The 19,625-nt window shown below is 45.0% G+C and overlaps 1 protein-coding gene across 1 annotated transcript in view; it reads left to right on the forward strand.

The window, feature by feature from the left end:
• The window catches only part of HPCAL1 (hippocalcin like 1), a 113,083-nt gene extending 108,842 nt beyond the window's left edge, over positions 1–4,241 (forward strand). Inside the window, exon 6 of the mRNA XM_069975724.1 lies at positions 1,224–4,241. Coding sequence (XP_069831825.1) covers positions 1,224–1,321 — 98 coding nt within the window. The 3' untranslated portion in view covers positions 1,322–4,241. The remainder of the gene's footprint in view (positions 1–1,223) is intronic.
• The last annotated feature ends 15,384 nt before the right edge of the window (positions 4,242–19,625 follow it).

Raw genomic sequence — 19,625 nt, forward strand, 5'->3', positions numbered from 1 at the left:
CGACTCTGGCACTAGCCCGAATTGGCTAGGAAAATGAAACTTGGATGTAAAAGACCCCAGGCCCTAAGGCCAGGCCTGGGTTGAAACTTCAGCAGCAACTCTCCTTCTCCTCACTTCCGCTAACTGAAGACTCTCTGGAAAAACTCCTCCCCACCAGAAACTAGCCTTCCTTTTAGGGTATGTTCACACTTAGCAAATGTGGTGGAATTCCGCGGCAAAACTCTCCGCCGCAGAATCTTGCCTGCCTTAGTGTCAAACAGCGTCTCTATGGGAGGGCTCACACACCTCCGCTCAAAGAATTGACATGTCAATTCTTTGAGCGGAGGTGCACTAGACTTCCCATAGAGATGCTGTTTGACATTGAGGCAGGTGGGATTCTGCGGCGTGATTGGATTGCAACCGTGATTGGACAACACAACAACACATGACAACCAACTGTTAACCCATTACCTTCAGCTGTGCTCATGCAAAAGACCTTTACATAAGACAGAGAGTGACACCTAGTGGGGAAATAGAAATAAACACCTTTATCCCCTCCTAGTGCAATACCTGACAGAGGCACTTTACCCAGGCGGAAGAAGACTTGGTAGAGTACCCGTACTGGCACACTACATAAGGCAGTGCAGACATAATAAACAGTGTGTTTAGTATAGCAGCACTGCTACATCAGAGTGATGTTACAGTGCATTGATGAGGCTGGGTTCACACTGTGTTTGTTTTTCTATCCATTTCACTGTTTTAGTACATTTAATTTTATTAATAAATAATGATGTCACAGCACAGAGATAATAAGCAGTGATGTCATTGCTGCTGGATGAGAATTTCTGCATATTGCTGCTGGATAATAATCTGTGATGTCATATTGCTGCTAGATAATAATCTGTGATGTCATAGTACTGCTGGATAATAATCTGTGATGTCATATTGCTGCTGGATAATCTGTGATGTCATATTGCTGCTGGATAATCTGTGATGTCATAGTGCTGCTGGATAATAAACTGATGTTAAAGCACAAGAATGAAGGGTCTACAGAGATGTGACAGTTCATAATTAGTAATGAGCGACCCTCAAGCACGTTCTGGTCCGAGCAAAACCTAGCATGCTCGAGATTTGCTCATCTCCTATTTGTGAGCAATAAATATGCCGCAATGCAGAGGTAACAAACACAAACCCAATATTCTTCTTACGTGTACTTACTATTTTCATTTCCATTTCCATTTCAGGTAAACTGTCCCTCGAAGAATTCATCAAAGGTGCCAAGAGTGATCCTTCAATTGTGCGATTGTTACAATGCGACCCGAGCAGCACAAGCCAGTTCTAATGATTCCTACCCATGTGGACAGTCGCAACCAAACACTGGCTTGTCAATCAAGCTTTGCTTGCAAGTGAATGCCTTCTCAGTCATTCCTCTACTCTTAGTGGATAACAACCCCTTGCCAGATTGTTTTCTATGTATTAGGCAAATACAACAAAACAACCAGCCTTGCTCCCGACTCATTTACTGTCTATGACATGTATCTCCTATCCATTACATCTGCTGTCAGGTATGTTTACATATGGATACAACGGAAAGTCAGAGCCCTGGATCAGCTATCTACGGATTTATCCAGATTTTTAGGACAACACTATACTGAACTTGATCGTACTAAGACAGGTCTCCGTTTCACTTTGAAAACAAATGCCGGCAAGGATATATGGACAATGTTGAAAGCACAAGAGTATATATATGTATAAATATTTTTTTTTCCATGTTATTCTTTGATGCAAATGGCTTGAAATTCTGTACTGAATAAAATGTAATTCTGCTTATATTTATGTATGTACAGACACACATTAATGCACGTAGAGTGTATAACCAAGGGTGTACGTACCACTGAGACAGACTATATGGTTATGGGGCCCAGACCTTAATGCTCCTGTCCTATTCCTGTTAAGTGATGAGAACATGGACAAGACTACCCTGTACTGTTAGCAAGATGGAGAATTGGCCCAAGGATCGTGAAGAAGGAAACAAACGTGTCCTGGGGGGCAAACCCCAAATTGTAAAGTGACACTTCATCTCTTTTATGTACACCCCCAAGTAAAGTTCTTTAATTCAGGTATTAACAGGACCTGAGAGGTGGTAATTACATATTGTGGACTTATAGACAGTCCACTAGTTAAAGGGAATCTGTCAGCACTGGGACCTGAGTTGCTAACAGTGTTATATAGATCACAGCACAGCAGAAAATGTGCAATCATCGTTTTCTTAGTGTAACCAAGTGTCAAAAAGGATTTGTGGCTGTCCAGCCGTGCCTCCTCCTTGGTTCCTCCTACCTCCGCCATTTGAATAATAATTTCCACTTGGCCTACAATTCCCGCGTCACTGATGACTCGGGCGTCCTGGATCTAAAACTGGTTTAAGTGCCATAGCCCAGAAGAGCAGCGCATGCGTTCTGAGCCGTGAAACTTACTTCCGTCAATGCGCATGCACTGCTCTTCCTGGCTACGGAGCTTAAAGGAGTTTAGGATGCAGGGTGTACGTGTCATCAGCGGCGTGGGAACTGGGGGCTCAGTTGAAATTATAATTCAAATGGAGGAGGAAACAAGGATGAGGTATGACACAGTGCGGCATGGCTCGAAAGCTGCAACTCCTTTTTGACACTTGGTTAGACTAAGAAAACAAAGATTGCACATTTTCTGTTTCATGAACGGATAAGCTACAGGTACCATGTTTAATAGGGTGCTGTGACCTATATAACACTGTCAGCAACTCAGGTCCCAGTGCTCAGATTCCCTTTTTAAATCAAGAAACTAAAAGAGAACTTGTCACCAGTTTCATGCTGCCCAAATCCCAGGCAGCATGAAACAGGTACAGGCAGTGAGAAGCTAGCATGCTATGACTTACTCTGTAACGCTTAGGCATTTCAATGATATTATAGTTTCAAAAAGCAGTCATTGGGGCAGATCCTGGCGGCTGCCCTCCATCCCGCCATGTGTCTAGGAGTGTATAAGGAGCGAGTCCAAGAGACTTTTTTTAAACTTTGATTTCTTTGAAAAGCTTAAGCGTCCCTGTCTGCATCTGTTTTGTGCTGCCCGTGGTTTGGGCAGCATTGAAACAGGTGAAAAATTAACGTGAATCTCCTTTTATCATAACGTTTTTGGGTCCATATGAGGTTGGCATAGTCTTAAATATGATAAAAAGCTGTCAGATGCCACTAGAAGTTTGCTGCATACTGTCTCATTACTATGGAGTGTGTTAAATAACAGTATACAGTAGTTCAACAAACCAGTCATCTTTGGTGACTTTCTGCTTCTGGTCTTGTGAGACTTCAGATAGAATAAGAACTAGACTATGCAGGGTTAAGGAACTATTGTGTGTATGTACATCTCTGTGAATATTTTAGATCTCTCATGCTGTGAATATATATATGTGTATATATAATGATCAGCCATAAGGTTTAAATCCACCTGCCTGATGTTGTGTAGCTTCCCCTTGAGCTCTGACTCCTCAAGGCCCGGACTCCACAAGACCTGTGAAGGTGTCCTGTGGTGGTATCTGCACCGAAACATTAGTAGCAGATCTAGTAAGTCCTATAGGTTATGAGGGGCTGCCCCCTATGGATCAGACTTTTATCCAGCATGTCTCCCAGATAATCCATCAAATTAAGATTTTTGGAAAGTGGAGGTCAAGTCAACACCTTGAACTCTTGGCCATGTTCCTGAACCGATTTGGAAGTGTGTCCGGGGTCATAATCCTGCTAAAATAGGCCACTGCCAAGAGGGGATCCTGCTGCCATGAAGGAGGGTCTGTACAATGGTTAGGTAGGTGGTACGTGTAACAATAACACCCACATAATGCCAGGAGCCAAGGTCTCACAGCAAAACATCGGCCAGAGTGTCACAGTATCTACAAAAAGAAATAGGTTTAAGTTCCTTGGCTGATCAATACATATATATTCTCATGTTCTAGAGAAATTGCATACAAGACCATTTATAAGACAACCATGTTTTCTGTGATATTTTTATGAATAATTATGAATGGACATTCCTTTATGTGACCAATATACATTTAGTGAGGAAAAAAACTAATGCTGTGTGAAGCAGAAGCCGCATGACCAGCTATAATGTTCACTATTTAATTATTGAATGCAATTTTTATTTTATAATTTTTTTTTCTTTGAGCAAGAGACCTCTGTTGTATGTGGATTGTTCCAGAGCTTATTGTGTTAAAAAATTAAAGAAGAAACAATTTAAGCATGTATCATTATAACTATTCCAATTCATGCCACATCCAAGACCCCTGAGGAAGCTGTTTCTACTGTGATACATGGTGGGAGCATTGATTTAGATGCTGGAATTCTATTTTTGAAAAATCGCTGTCAAAATAACTTTTGACATGTCATCGGGCATGCCAAAAGTTATTGATTAGGGGATATAGCCAGGAAGACGGCGACGGACATGCCATCCACTTCCCGACTGTATCTCTTGATTGGCTATTTCTGACAAATTAAGTCTATGAGGCTGCATTGTTGGAATTATGAGTGATTTTCTTCAATAAAAATGACATGATAAAAAAATGTACATGACTTGTAATAAAAAAAAGGAGGCTAAAAGGACAGAAATAAAAATGCCTATAGTAATTTAGACTAAAAAGTGCCAGAAAATTGCTGTCAATTTTTGGGCCTATTTTTGGGCCTTTTTTTGGGAGGGGGGGGGGGGGGAAGCTTTATTCAGACCAAAAAACGCTTTACAAGCCTGACTCTTATCCCATCTGTTATGATGAAGACCACAGTTACAGATACCCCCTTCTGCCTGCTCCATTTTCTTCTACTGTCAAGAAGTTAGACTGGGCGGAGGACTTTTTAGTAAATCTGGCTACGCTATTCAAAATCTGAATCAACCAGTTGTAAATTTTGGGTGTTGGAAAAAATTCAGATGATTACCTACCATACTTTTAGCTTAAAAAGGGTACATTTGGTTGGGAATTGATCCTTAAAGGGGCACTGTCACAAAAAAACCTTCAAAGTTTTGATCGATTCAGGTCTGAGTGTGGAGACCCTGACCCATGGTGAGAACAAGCCGGAAGAAGCCGTGCTCAGTGCACTCCTTTGCACATCTTTTTCACTGACCCGGAGGAGGGAGCGTTCCTCTCCCTGTTCATTCTATTGACCGGTCAGAGTCTGAACGCTCAGACCCTGACCAATAGAAACTTTGTTAAGTTAAGTTTTTTATGTTAAGTTTTTTTATGGTGACAAGAACACAGTACAGGTACATCCAGTGACTTACAATGGACGTCTTCTTAAAGGCTATGGACACCTATATTTCTTATTCAGCAAAATGGTAGGAAATTTATAATGTAGCTTAGTTAAAAAGTTCCTTGAGGGTGCGTTCACACCTACAGGATCTGCAGCAGATTTGATGCTGTGTTCAGTTATTTAAATGAAATCTGCTGCAGAAAATCAGCTGCAGATCCTGTAGGTGTGAACACACCATAAAGAGGGATAAGAAAAATCCATCAGATGGACATTCTGCTCTCTGTACATAGAGATAGTGGCGGGGGTAAAAGAGCAATTCCTAATGTAAAGTGTTAAAGACTATACATATAGGGAAACTCTCACAGGCTGTAGATAGGAAGGAAAGCACACACAGCAATTTGCAGAGAAGAATCACAGGAGCTGTATGAATGTGTAGAGAGAGGACTCTACTATTACTAAAAATAAGAGAACAATAAGTAACTGTGACAAATTAGTCTATGGGGGAAATTTATCAAGGGCTTTGTGCCTATTTCTAGGGGGAAAAAATTTCACCCATCTTTGGTCAAAGTTCTATTTATGAACCAGTATTCGACGGGCGAATATTTTCTAGATGCAACTTTTTTTTAATCTGCCCGTTTTCAGTATTCACTCAAAAGTTTGGTCAGTACCAGGTGAATATGCTTGCTCAATTTTTGCGACTATTTTGCAACTTTTTACTAAGATACATTCACTATTGCAGTGCTACATTTTAATATATCAGTCACAAGATAATGGAACAAAATATGCACCAATCCACATTAGAAGAGTCACACAAACTAGACTTCTAGTAAATGTCCCCCTAAGTATATTAATACAGTGATCTGAAATGTGTTCCCTATAGCCAGGGCCGATTCAAGGGTTTCTGCCGCCTGAGGCAAACCTCAGGCGGCCGCCCCGAGTGATAGCCGGCATCCCCCCGGACCTCCTTACTTAACAAAAATGACAGCAGGGGGGACATAATGCCGCCCCCTGCCGGACCGCAAATTCTACCGCCTGAGGCGGAAGGCTCATTCCGCCTCATGGCAGAAGCGGGCCTGCCTATAGCCTATTATTGTACCACGAGGGGGGTGGGGTGTACTAAGACCAGCATACATCAGTCTAAATCTACAATATGCTGGAAGCTAATTTGCCCCAAAGTGCACCAAATCTGTTAGTCCAATGCCCACCTACTTTTTTTTATCAGCACAAAGTGGCAAAAAGTTGCCAATTTGTGTGCAAATATGATAAAATCTGTCACGGATATGTCAGAAAACTTGCCCAAATTGGTGTGTATAGTCCCCCGTTACATTAATGACAGCTTGTGAAAGTTAACCAATGCAGTCTCAATGGATTTCTCTGGATTTCTGAGCACTGGTCCAGTGGCCACCTAAGTGGATTGACGGCAGTGGGAATGAGATGGATCTATTATTACAGTCTTTTTACATAATTGCCCTCTTTCAAATTGAATCCAGCACGCGGTGCACTAACCGAGAGGATGAGTGTCACAACATATAATTCTACAAGTATATATTATCATCAATCTGGAAAAGAAAATGATAAGGAAGCTTGCTCAAATGCAATTTATAATTTTTCTATCTAGGAGTTCAATGAAATAGGAAGCGTCCATCAGCAATGCAGACACTTACTTCGAGGAGGTCGGATTCTTAAGTGTGATGTTTCAACAATCTAGCTGGGGGTGGACAATGTTTAGAGGAGAATTCCAGACATTTTTAAAATCTGGTAGCCGCTAGGGGCAGTGGAAATTTGATCAGGGAGTATGAACTTACCTCTCCCCATGCCCGTGGTAAACGGAAGGACTGTCCTTGGGACCCCCACCGTGTTACGGGATCTCCGGCGATGTCATGTCACAACTTGGCTGATGGACTGGCTACTCAGCCAGTCATTGACTGGTGCGGGATGCTGCTCTTGTCACTGATTGGCTGAGCGGCCACTCCATCATCCTGGACAGGCCTTTTTCCCCCCGAGTCATGACGTCATCACAACTCATGGAAAATACCTTTCGGCGGGGGTCCCTAGGCCGGTCCCGCCCTCACCGTGGGCACAGGAAGACATGAGTTCATATTCCTGATCAAATTCCCCCTGCCTCTGCCTGATTTTAAAAATGTCCGGACTTCTTTAATGAGTTTGAAAGTGATGGCTCTCAGGCAGCAGGTAATGGCATGGTAACCTCATCTGTTTTCAATAGCCTGTCCACAAAACATATGGTGGTAGTGTTCAATGAACTTGCTAAACCGTTTGGGTTCGGCAACGTTCTCTGGATAGGCTGTCTCCATGTCTTTCAGGACTCCATAGGGTGATATCCAACTTCTTCAGCCACTAGGAGTCAAATGCCAAGCGTTCGGGTTCAGAGAACGCTGACGAATCCAAAGAGTTCAGCAAGTTTGCTCAACGCTTATGGTGGGGCATTATTAGGAACCAGAGTTACAAACTTCTACAGCAATTTCAACAAATTTGTTTTTCTAGAACTGAACAAAAAAACTACAGATGGACAAAGATTTTTACGAACATAAACACTACGCCCTTAAAGAGACCATGCCCTTAAAACACTCCAAACATGATGCCCTTAGATCACAAAGACACAAAATTAAAGATGTATTCTGGCATCAGAAAATAAACTATTACCCCCAAGGTTTATTATTTGCCACAGTATTCCATAGACACACCGGGAATAAAACTCTTGGTAGGGATACAATCTTAACCCTTTCACGACCTGGGGTCATTGATACATCAATGCCCAGGTCGTTTTTAGACATCCGCTTATGGAGTCATAATGATCCCATAAGCTGATGTCCCTATGTCTGCCCCTTTTCCTCTGTCCCCTGACGCTGTCACAATCTTGTGACAGCGGCAGGGGAGAGAGGAGGGGGCAGAGCGCACGGCTGGGCGCGCGCCCTGCCTTCCCTCCCTCTCCCCACTGTCCTCCATAGCCAGAAAACCGGAAACCTGAGGCTTCTGGTTTCCATGGCTACCATCAGGGATCTGCGATCACTTTGCAGAGCCCCGATGGACACCACACAGAGAATTCTCCCTCTGTAGAGGGAGCATTCTCTGTCAGGAGCCCTATAGATGCTGCGGTCTGGCTGACCGCAGTATCTATAGACTTAATTCTCAGCACTGGAGCGCGGCTACGGTGCCGAGAGTTGCAGCAGGTCCCCGGCTATCACTGATAACCGAGACTCGCTGCGGATGACAATAGCACAGCTTCTGCACCTGTGTTATGCTCAAACGTAAATTAACGTCGCTGCAGCCTCAGGCATAGGCTGCAGCGACGTTAATTTACAGTGCAGCGGTGAGAGGAGGTTAAATGCCTGTCCATACATCAGGGGCAGATTAACTTTACCACAGGCCCCGGGCTGTTCACCAAGCCTGGGCCCCCCCCACCCCACTATAACTATGGAAGCATTGCCATAAAAAAAACAGTGATTTTTTTGCAAATCATGGCAGAAGTGTAGCCAGGAGACAGTACACCATTGAAAGTATAAGTCTTTTTGGGTGGTCATGGGCCTCCCAAGAGCTCAGGGCCACGGGCTGCCGCCAAAAACGCCCCTATTATAATCCACTACTGCCATACATGTCATGCCAGTAGGTCGTCCTAGGTGGTACTCCAGAGATAGATCAACAAGTCTGAATATATATGAATAAAGTCCAGTGGCACTCACCATAAACAGGTCATCTTTATTTACTTAATCACAATGAGACACGAGAATGCAACAAACTCCAACTTTGGCTCCGTACAAACAGCCGCTATGGCTGCTACAGTTGTAGTTATGCCCCTGACAGGAGTTCTATAATGAGTGCATTGAATTAACCAAGTGTGCAGCCATCTATTTGTGGTTGTGTGCACCACATAACTATGTCCATGAGTCTTCCTTGACAAAATTCTGTGTACGCTCTTTGTGAACAAAAGTGGCAGCACTGGCAGTAGGCGCCCTGAACCTCTGTACCCAGTATTTTAATGACTCAAAAGAACAGCTGGAAAAAAAACAGATCAGATGCAAAAAAAAAAAAAAAAAATCTAAAAAAAAACTTTGTTGGAACATAGGATATAGTAAATCTGCGAGCGAGTCTCTGCCCATACACAGGTGGCATTATCCGTACCCTGTCATAGCTCTCACACCCTTATTTGCCAAGCCAGCTCATTTATATACCTAGTTAATCAAACCAAAGTAGCCCGGAAAGGTCAGCGTAGTGAATGTTATTACTACCTTGTCTGTGGTTTCTTATATCGCTGGAGCAATCTCAGGCAGCCAAATCTGAAAATGTCACATTATCACTTCTACTTCCCAAGGCTCAAATTGGGAAAGGTAGATCAAAAGTGATATTCTGTGTCAGCCATTGTAATTGAAATACATTGCTAGCTGGTCAAACGACTGTAATGATATCAAAAATTTTATATAAATGTATATAATGTCTGTGCGGTATACATCGTAGAGCTGCGTTGCTATTACTGGAGTTCTATTGTTGTGTCTGCAGGCTGGCTGTGTTTCCATCCCTGGTGTCTAAGTGTAAGCTGTATTGCCTGTGGTAAGGCTATAGGTACATATATTCCAGACCTTCTTTGCGGTAACTTTGTCCTATCGAGACTAGTTCCTCTGTTGTCAGGATACTGCCCTGCTCTGTTCTGACATGTTCCTTGCATGGGTCAGGGTGTTCCTCTCCCTTTAAGGCACTTAGCAGTGCATACTGAACGTAGTGGTAGTAGCGAAAGAACTGTTGGACTATAACTGCATCTGTACACTCTTGTGTCTAGACTAGACTCAGCTGACTCAGTTGTCCCCTACAGGGGTCCTGGCATAAGCCAGGCCCTGGCTTAACTACAGCAGGAACAATTGTCTTTGTGTCTTTCCTCTCTGAGAATCTAACCAGAACTGAACTGCACTTCCTCCACCAGTGAAACTCCTCCTACAGAGGCCTCTGTATGCCTGTCTGTGAGTGGTGGGGATGAGTGAGTGCAGGAGAAAGAAAAGAGATAGGCTAGAAGAAAAGAGCACCTCCTATTGGTCAGTAAGAAACACATGGCACATATAAAACATTAACCCAATACTGACTTCAGCTGTGTATATGAATAAGAGCATAGAAAAAACGGAACCTAGTGGTGAAAGTTTAGAATACCTCACCACTTTAACCTGAGAGAAAAGGCTTTTTGACAGGTGCACAGAAGAAACAAAAAAAAAAAAAACACCCGTGGTGGGACACCACATGCCACTGCTGGTATCCATGTGCTACATGTAGTATATAATGCAGAACTTCGTATTGTGTGTGTGTATGATTGTATGTAAATAGTATACATGTAGAGTTGTGTGTACAGTATACAATATAGGATAGTGTGTGTGTGTGTATAAAATAACCTCTGAGTTAATAATCTTTTAACCTGAATATAGCATTATGTGCTGGCCTGGTCAGTAAACTTTTACCAGCACTATGTCATGGCATAGCAGAGAGGAGTATGTGCTGTGCTGGTATTGGCCAGAGAATTAAGGGGAAAAAACTGCTGTGCGAGTACTACTGGCTGTCTCTGGTTCCTCTAAAATGGAGAGAATGAGAAATAGCTGTACATCAGTGAGAGGACCCTCAGGGGTTCAATAACAGCAGTGAGAGCACAATAATCACCTCAAGGACCGCATCAGTAAGCTGGCATGGCGGATCGCCACCCCGGCTAATTAGCCATTTAGATACAGATGTCAAAGCTGACAGCTGCATTTAAATAGCTGTAAACAGCCATCCCTGCGATTGCGGAGGGGAGATCTCTTCTTCTTACCAGGCCAGGCTCCCAGCTCTGTAACCCATAGACCTGGGCTGCAGCAGCCCAGAATAAGGGTATGTGCACACTGCTTAAAAGAGACGGAAACTCTGTCGCGTAATCCGCCGCTTGCGGACTGTGGCGGATTCCTTCCTCCGTCCACAGAATGATTAAGTTCATTCTCGCGCCCGCCGCAGTGCGTGAATGGGCGCGAGCTGAAAATTCCGCAACGGAGTTTCCGTCAGAATTACTCAATGTGCACATACATATGTATGTCTGTTCATGATTGGAAAAGGGTGCTGAGGAGAGATTCTTTTTAGCCAGGGCGCACTGTGAATAGCGCAAACTGTCTTTTACGTGAGGTCTTCCTTGCACATGCGCTGTTACTTCTTTGTCTCCACTGTTTGCTTATTTCGGATTGGTATTACAAAGGTTTCGGAACCAGTTACCACTTTCCCAAAAAGCTGTGGTCTTAACATACAATGGTAATCCTGGGACCAAATAATACTGTGTTTGGGGACCACTGTATAATAAAATATATTCTGTAGCTATACATTAGTACTGTACAGCACAATGATGGGTGTATAGTGCCATCTAGTGGACATGAGTAAACTATCACGCTTCTAATTACTGTATAAATCAAGTTGTAAGCTTAGTTTAGGTTATGTAGCTCTATGGGGGTTTGGGGTAGGTTTGTAAATCAGAGTTTCTAGGTGCATTGATCCCTATGACAGAGATGGCAACCCCCTTCCCCTTACTCCCTGTATCCACTTTCCAAACTTCCAACCACTAAGGTAAAAGGTACTAAGGTTTCATATTTAAATAAAATAGTGGTCGAGCATGTGCAATGTGGCTCCATTCAAAGTCTATGGGACTGACAAACGGTAGCTGAATACAAGGCTCACCATCTCCAGCAGTCCTATACAGAATAAATAGACAGGCTGCCATTCCATTCAGATGGGAAACTCAGAACTCTCATTCTCATGATGCGAGGAAGTCTCGGCAATGGGGCCCCAGGGATCATACATTTCTGACCTATAATAATCTAAAATAATCAAAATAATAATGACCTTTCCTGTGGAGAGGTGATAAATGTTGTTCATTATCCAACCCCCTTAAAAGAACCCTTTGGGGCAGACGAAGATTCTTAGACAGTGTAAACGTAGACCGCATAGTCTAAAAATGTACCAGAGTTATCACAGTGGCTCACTTGACACCACGGATCATGGAATTGCTTTTAAGCCACACCCCTTTGTCACTAAACCATGTCGACCAAGACCAAAAGTGTCTAAAAACAAAATGTATGTGTCTTTGTCTTTGCCTTTGTCTTCATGTAGCTGCCACTAGAGGGCGCTCACAGCATAAAGATTTACGTTTCTTTCAAATCAACTAGTTTCAGAAAGTTATATAGATTTGTAATTTACTTCTGTTTAACCCTTAGAGGACCGGGCCAATTTCAATTTTTGCGTTTTAGTTTTTTCCTCCTTGTGCTTAAAAGGCCATAGCACATTTTGTCGTTACGATTACAACGATATATAACATGTATAACTTTTCTTGTATCTGATGGCTTTTAAAAAATTCAAACCATTGTTAACAAATATACGTTCCTTAAAATCGCTCCATTCCCAGGCTTATAGCGCTTTTATCCTTTGGTCTAAGGGGTCTTTTTATTACAATTTTTCTGGATTTGATGCAACCAAAAATGCGCAATTTTGCACTTTGGGATTTTTTGCTCTTGCGCCGTTTACCGTGCAAAAATTAAATAAATTAATATTTTGGGCGATTACGCACGCAGCGATATAGAGCATGCTTATTTATTTATTTTTATTTATAACATGGAAAAGGGGGGGGGTGATTCAAACTTTTATTAGGGGAGGGGGCTTTTTATTAACAACAACACTTTTTTTTTTTACACTTATACTAGAAGCCCCCCTGGGGTTAGGGTTATTCCCCCTGGGGTTAGGGTTATTCCCCCTGGGGTTAGGGTTATTCTCCCTGGGGGACTTCTAGTATAAGCACACTGATCTCTCATTGAGATCTATGCTGTATAGTTATACTGCATAGATCCATGAGATCGGCACTCGATTGCTTTTGGCTGCTGCCATTACGGCGCAGACCCCGGCCCAGGTCATAAGCACGGATTGCCCCTCCTCGATCGCGTCGCGAGGGGGAATTATCCGCCCCACTAGGCACCAGGGAACGACTGCAGTAAGTTTTCAGATGCAGCTGTCAACGTTGACAGCTGCATCTGAAAACTTTATTAGCAGGCACGGCGATCGGACGGTCCCCTAGGCGGCCCAGGACGTATGCGTACGCCCAGGGTCGTCTAGGGGTTAAAAATCTCAAGTCTTCCCATACTTATGTGTATGTGTATGACCTGCAAGAAGTAGTGTATTTTCTCCAATCTGACACAGTGCTCTCTGCTGCCACCTCTGTCCGTGACAGAAACTATACAGAGCAGGAGAGTTTTTTGGGGGGATTTGCTGCTACCCTGGACAGTTCTCATCACGGACAGAGGTGGCAGCAGAGAGCACTGTGTTACACTGGAGAGAATATAACACTTCCTACAGGACATACAGCAGCTGATAAGTACTGGATGACTGGAGATTTTTAAATAGAAGTAAATTACAAATCTGTGTAACTTTTTGACACCAGTTGATTTGTAAGAAATGGAGTTGGAGAGAGACAGAACTTCTTCTAACTGTAAGTACAAGAATTTCTTCTGGAGCACCAAGTCAAACTGTACGCTATCCCGGCAGAGTTCTGCACTACTTAGGCAAGGTCCCCAAGACAGTCCCTGAACCTATACAAGGACAAGCAATACTTTTCCTACTACCATCCTCTATTCACAAGCTCAACCTACCCCTGTACCTGTACACACCACGCTGTTCATCTGTATTGCACTGAAGATATTAAGTAAAAGTTATTCCTTGATTAAGTGCTGGACTCTGCACCTGCACCCAAACATTATGCTACCTTTACAAAGCCCAGTGCCAGTGTGTCTGGGGGTGGGTAACGCCCTCCTGGCCACTGTGACAAGTGTCCCAGTGAACTACCTAACACCAAAAGTCCAAGCGAGCACCACAGGTAGCCAAAAGGGGGTGCTAGTCCACCTGCTACAAACAATAGCAAACAACCAACAGAAAAAAGGAAGCAGGTATATATGACCTGCATAACCACAATGATGTAAAAATATCAATATACTTTATTAACAATTATATTTAGAAAAAAAACTCCAAAAGGTTAAAAACACTTAAAACATATACCAAAACTCCACTCCTGGCTCAAATACAGCACAGTGTGTCACCACTCACCCCCTACTGGTACAAAGGGGAACACATAGCAGTATCATTATTGCACATCTGCCAATAATTACCTGTAAATACATAACCATATACAAAGAAGATAAATTACATGGCCAAGCCTAAAGTGCATTAAATAACAGATAAAGCGCAAGTGCAAACGATCCACAAAGCATGCCAACTGGGTCAACACAGACGTCAGAGCTCACCTGCTGTCTGCCACCTCAGCGCCCCGGGCCGCGGCAATCATAGTGCACAGCAGCGGGAGATGCACACCACTTTGACAGTGCCAGGAACGCCCAACGCACGCCTCAATAGACATCAAGGTTGGCCTGCAACTGTGTACAATTTTTTTTATTTTGACTCACCATGTATTTGAGTTTGACACCCCTGATCTATTGCTCCTAGTGTGGGGCAATAAAGCATGGACTGTGCACTTCGGCCACAGTTGCGAAGCCTAAACATAGACACTCATTTACAAGAGGTAAACCGAGCACAACACACATACTTCTCCCTTGGGATGATTTGCACATGAGATGGATATCTATATCATAAAAATCAAAGTCTGTCTGTTTCCCCCCCCCCCCCCTTTTTTTGTCTTTTCCAGTGGTGACCACTCGGTCCACCAACGATATATGGAAACAGAGTACAACACATTCTTCTATTATTTATTTTGATTATGCTACATAGTACAAAGGTACGATAATATGGGAATGCCTTTTTGATTCTTTGTATGCTTAATAGCCTTTCTCTCTTTTTTTCCAGATTTCTGGATGTTGAACATTCTAAAACCCAGGAGTGGGACATCGCAGACATCGTCCAGGACCTGAATTGGGGATTTTTTTTTTCATGCCTATATATCACTAGAGCAATTATTTATGATTTTTTATGGTTATCGTACTAGTATGTCACTCATTTCATTGGAGCTATCAAATTAAAAGCTTATGCTTTATTAATTATGCTTTGTCTATAGTCTTTAGTTTATCACAGGTCCATTATTGAACTACGCCAGTGTCGGTGTATATATAGGACTTAGGGATGGACTGACGGTTCCATTTGCAGACCCTGACGCGAGGTGGAAACACGGAGTGTTGGAAGTTCAGCACCCCAACTGCGGTGACTGTGGTGTCGGATTGGCATAGCAGAAGCACTATTAGTTGGCGTTTGGTCCGCGGTCCTTATATCCCAATATATGAGCCCCTTTACCTTCACAAGATATGGCCAATTGGTTCTTTTCCCTTAAATGTTTTACATACCCCATGTATGACCTGTGTTTCCCTCTTCATTATTATTCCTTTAATAATACATGGTTTTTTCCCAGTACGATACATGCTATTTATGATGAGTTCTAGTCAATATTTTTTGTTTTGATAGCTCTAATGTTTGGGTGACTAAGGGCATAGATGCCCTTACACAACATGGCATTTTTTTACTGCATATGGTGAGTGACGTCCTTCCGGACGGCGTCGCCCGCACGGCGCATGCTCAGACCCGATGCCAGACACGGCAGTCATGTGACTGGGTCCGATCACGTGACACGGGGGAGCGGCGCTGCGGTGTGACGTCATCCGGGAGGGAAGGCGTTCCCATGCCTGCAGTATCCCCGAGCCTGCCCGATGTATGTATACCCACATGGGTTTATTTGTTTATGTTATCTTTTATCATTAGTAAGAGCACCTGGGTAGATAGGGATCGCATTAGATAAATGTTAAAGATTTCATATTTATAGATTGCTATGCTACACGATCAGTTTTGTGTGTCACTTAGGACCTAGGTCCCCGTATATGCTGACACATTTTCTCCACATATACTAGTATGACATTTGATATTTTTTTATGCTTTGCAATAATTGATTTATCACTGATTGATTACTCACATTGATTATGCTGTGTGCTATATATATCTCGTTTACACTGTGTGTTGTACCACTGCTTGAGAAAGGCTAATATAGTACTAATAATGTACTGAAATAAACTTGGACACCTTTTTTGGATGTGCCGTCTTCTGCTCTTTTTTTGGATTGTGACCGTCCGGGGCCCGGTTGGTGAGACGTGCACCCTTTTGCTTAAATTTTCTATTGGTGCTGCTGTGCTTCCTTTTTTCCCTGCTTGTTGATATACCACACACACGCTGTATTGTCTGTCCAGACGCGTACTGCCTTGCTGAGAAGAAAAGGAGCAAAATGATGAAGGGCTTGAGATATGGCCCTCAGTTCCCGCGTATTGGAGGGGAGTTGTATCTCTTCTGATGTCCACCTGTTTGAAACCTGGAGATCTTCTAGGTGTGCTCCCCAGCCAGTCCCCGAGGCGTCTGTGGTGAGAAAAGTCCATTTTGGTTTTTCCAATTCCTTCCCATACTTGAGGTCCTTCCACCAAAGTAACGATCTCCTGCTGTTGATTGAGAGGGTCATCTGGGTGTCCAGAGATAGTAGAGACCTGTCCCAGGCCTGAAGCATCTCTGTCTGTAGTGTGCGCATGTGCCATAACGCCCAATGGACTGCGTCTACGGTAGAGGATAGAAGTCCCAGAAATCTCATGATCGTCCTTATGGGGACTTGTCTGGGTCTGGATAGAAACACCCATGGCGTATTCTGAGCTTTCTTTGTGGTGAAAGGAAAAGGCACATCTGAATGGTATCCACCACGAAGCCGAGGAAGATCTTGGAGGTTGCTGGTGTTAGGTCCGATTTGTCTAAGTTGACAATCCATCCCAGCTGTTGAAGAAAGAGAAGGACAGTACGAACCTGCGTGTGTAGGAGGTCGGTGCTCTCTGCCATGATCAACCAGTCGTCCAAGTAGTAATCTGAGCTCGTCCCTGTCGTCCCTGTAATCTGAGCTCTGCTACAATCAAAGAGACCACCTTGGTGAAGACATACGGAGCGGTGCTGATCCCGAATAGTAACACTTTGAACTGGAGATGGCGTAGAGACCCCTCTATGGTAACTGCGATCCTCAAATACTTCCTGTGTTGGTGCCAAATGGGGACATGATAATAGGCGTCCTGTAAATCTAGAGAAGCAAGAAAATCGTTTCTTTGCAGAACAAATTGAACAGAACGAATGGTGTCCATTCGAAAACGTTTCTTTATTATGTACTGATGTAACGCCTGGAGTAGTGGATCCACTGGACCTCCACCAGCGATGGCACTAACCTCACCAGGGAGCGGAGTCTAAGGGGCCGCTGGTTTTCACCAGAGCCCGCCGCAAGGCGGGATGGACTTGCTGCGGCAGGCGACCCCCAGGTCGCTACCCCTGGCTTGGTTGCTAGTGACGGCAGGCGAGGTGTGGCAGGAGCAGTAGGCAGGAGATGGTGCTGGCAGAGGTCTGTAGGCGTAACCGCAGGTGACAGGCTGAACACAGGAGCAATGAAGTGACAGGGGAGCAGGAACCAGGAACAAGGACTAGGGACCAGGTAGCGGATAGGAATCAGGAACAAGGACCTGGGACCAGGTAGCGGATAGGAAACAGGAACAACAGGGGGCTGGGCCAAACGCTATGGGAAGCATGTAGAGGCTCCAACACCTGTAGTGGGGCAGGGCTGGAACTTATAGGGAGTGATTGGTGCAACTAGCCAATTAAGGGCGGACTGGCCCTTTAAATCTGAGACAGCCGGCGCGCGCGCGCCCTAGGAGGCGGGGACGCGCGCGCCGGCCGGCACAGACGGAGACAGGAGCGGAGGAGAGGTGAGGCGCCCCCAGGGGCCGAACTAGCAGCAGCGCCGGGTCCCTGCACAAGGACCCCGGCGGCTGCATGGGGCAGGAGGAGGTCGCGCCGGCGGCCCGGAACAAGGGACGCCGCCGCGGCCGTGACAGTACCCCCCCCCTTTGGCCTCCCCCTCTTTCTTGCCTGCAGAAGGAGGCATCAGGCAAATCTTGGTATTCCGCTGGTAGGCCGGACAAAGGCTTGGCGGGCTCGGGTGACAACATAGAGTATTTGGGCTGAGGTGACCTCAGACACTGGTTGGAACAGTCCTGACCCCAACTGAGAATCTTCCCGGTTCTCCAGTCCAGTTTAGGGGCATGTAATTGCAGCCAAGGGAGTCCCAGGAGGATGGTGGAAGAAGAATGGGGCAGGACGTAGAAGGAGATCTTTTCCAGATGTGAAGTGCCCACCTGGAGGACTAGAGGTGCGGTCTGGTAGTGCACATGGTCGGTAAGAATCTCGCCCGTGACCAAGGAGATAGTCAGGGGTCTGGCTAGTGGGGTCACGGGTAGCCGCCATCTCTGGACCAATGTAGCTGCAATAAAATTGCCTGCTGACCCAGAATCGAGAAAGGCAGTAGTCTGGTGAGTTTGTCCTGAGGGTGTCTGGATGGAAACTGGCACAGACAAACTTGGAGAGGTGGCATTCACACTCAGGGAGACCTCTCCCACCGGACATAGGTGCTGGCGTTTCCCGGACTCTTGAGGACGTTGGGGACATCTCAGCCGAAAGTGATCCGAACCACCGCAGTAGAGGCAGAGATTCAGCTCCAGACGACGAAGTCTTTCATCAGGCGTCAGGTGAGCCCGTTCCACCTGCATAGGAATCTCAGGAGTCGACTGGGACTCCGGAACGTCAGGATTCTGGAAGACCGGCGCCAGCTGGTGATGGCGACGGGACAGGCCTAGTCGCCGTTCATGCCAGACCTCCTCCTCTCTCTCAGAAAAACGAGTATCGACCCTGGTGGCCAGTAGGATGTGTTCGTTCAGGGAGGTAAGTAGGTCTCAGGCGGAAAGCACGTCTCTCACCCGACTGGACAGGCCCCTCTTGAAGGTGGCTATTAGAGCGGCCTCATTCCAGTCTAATTCTGCCGCCAGGGTGCGGAACTGGATGGTGTAGTCACCAACAGAGGAGCTCCCTTGAGAGAGGTTGAGGAGAGCAGTTTCAGCTGAAGAGGCACGGGCAGGTTCCTCAAAGACGGAGCGAAACTCGACTAGGAAGGTTCGGAGATTGGCAGCAACAGGATCATCTCGGTCCCACAGCGGCGTGGACCAGGCCAGAGCTCTACCCTCCAATAGGCTGATGATGAAAGCCACTTTAGAGCGCTCGGTGAGAAACTGACTACTTAAAAGTTCAATATGCATGGTGCACTGAGTCAGGAATCCTCTGCACAACTTGGAGTCACCAGAGTATTTGCTTGGGAGAGCCAGTCGGAGTGTAGAAAAAGCAGCAGGAGGTGGTGTGCGCTGGGCTGTAGTATGCTGCTGTAAGGCGGCAGTGAGTTGCTGGATCTGCTGCGACTGTTGCTGGATTTGTTGCGCCTGTTGGGCGACCACTCGAGCTATGTCACGGATATCAGGCACCTCGCCGGGATCCATGGTTGGAGCC

This window comes from Dendropsophus ebraccatus, chromosome 6 (genome assembly GCF_027789765.1).
Source record: "Dendropsophus ebraccatus isolate aDenEbr1 chromosome 6, aDenEbr1.pat, whole genome shotgun sequence".
In the NCBI taxonomy this organism is placed as follows: Eukaryota; Metazoa; Chordata; class Amphibia; order Anura; family Hylidae; genus Dendropsophus; species Dendropsophus ebraccatus.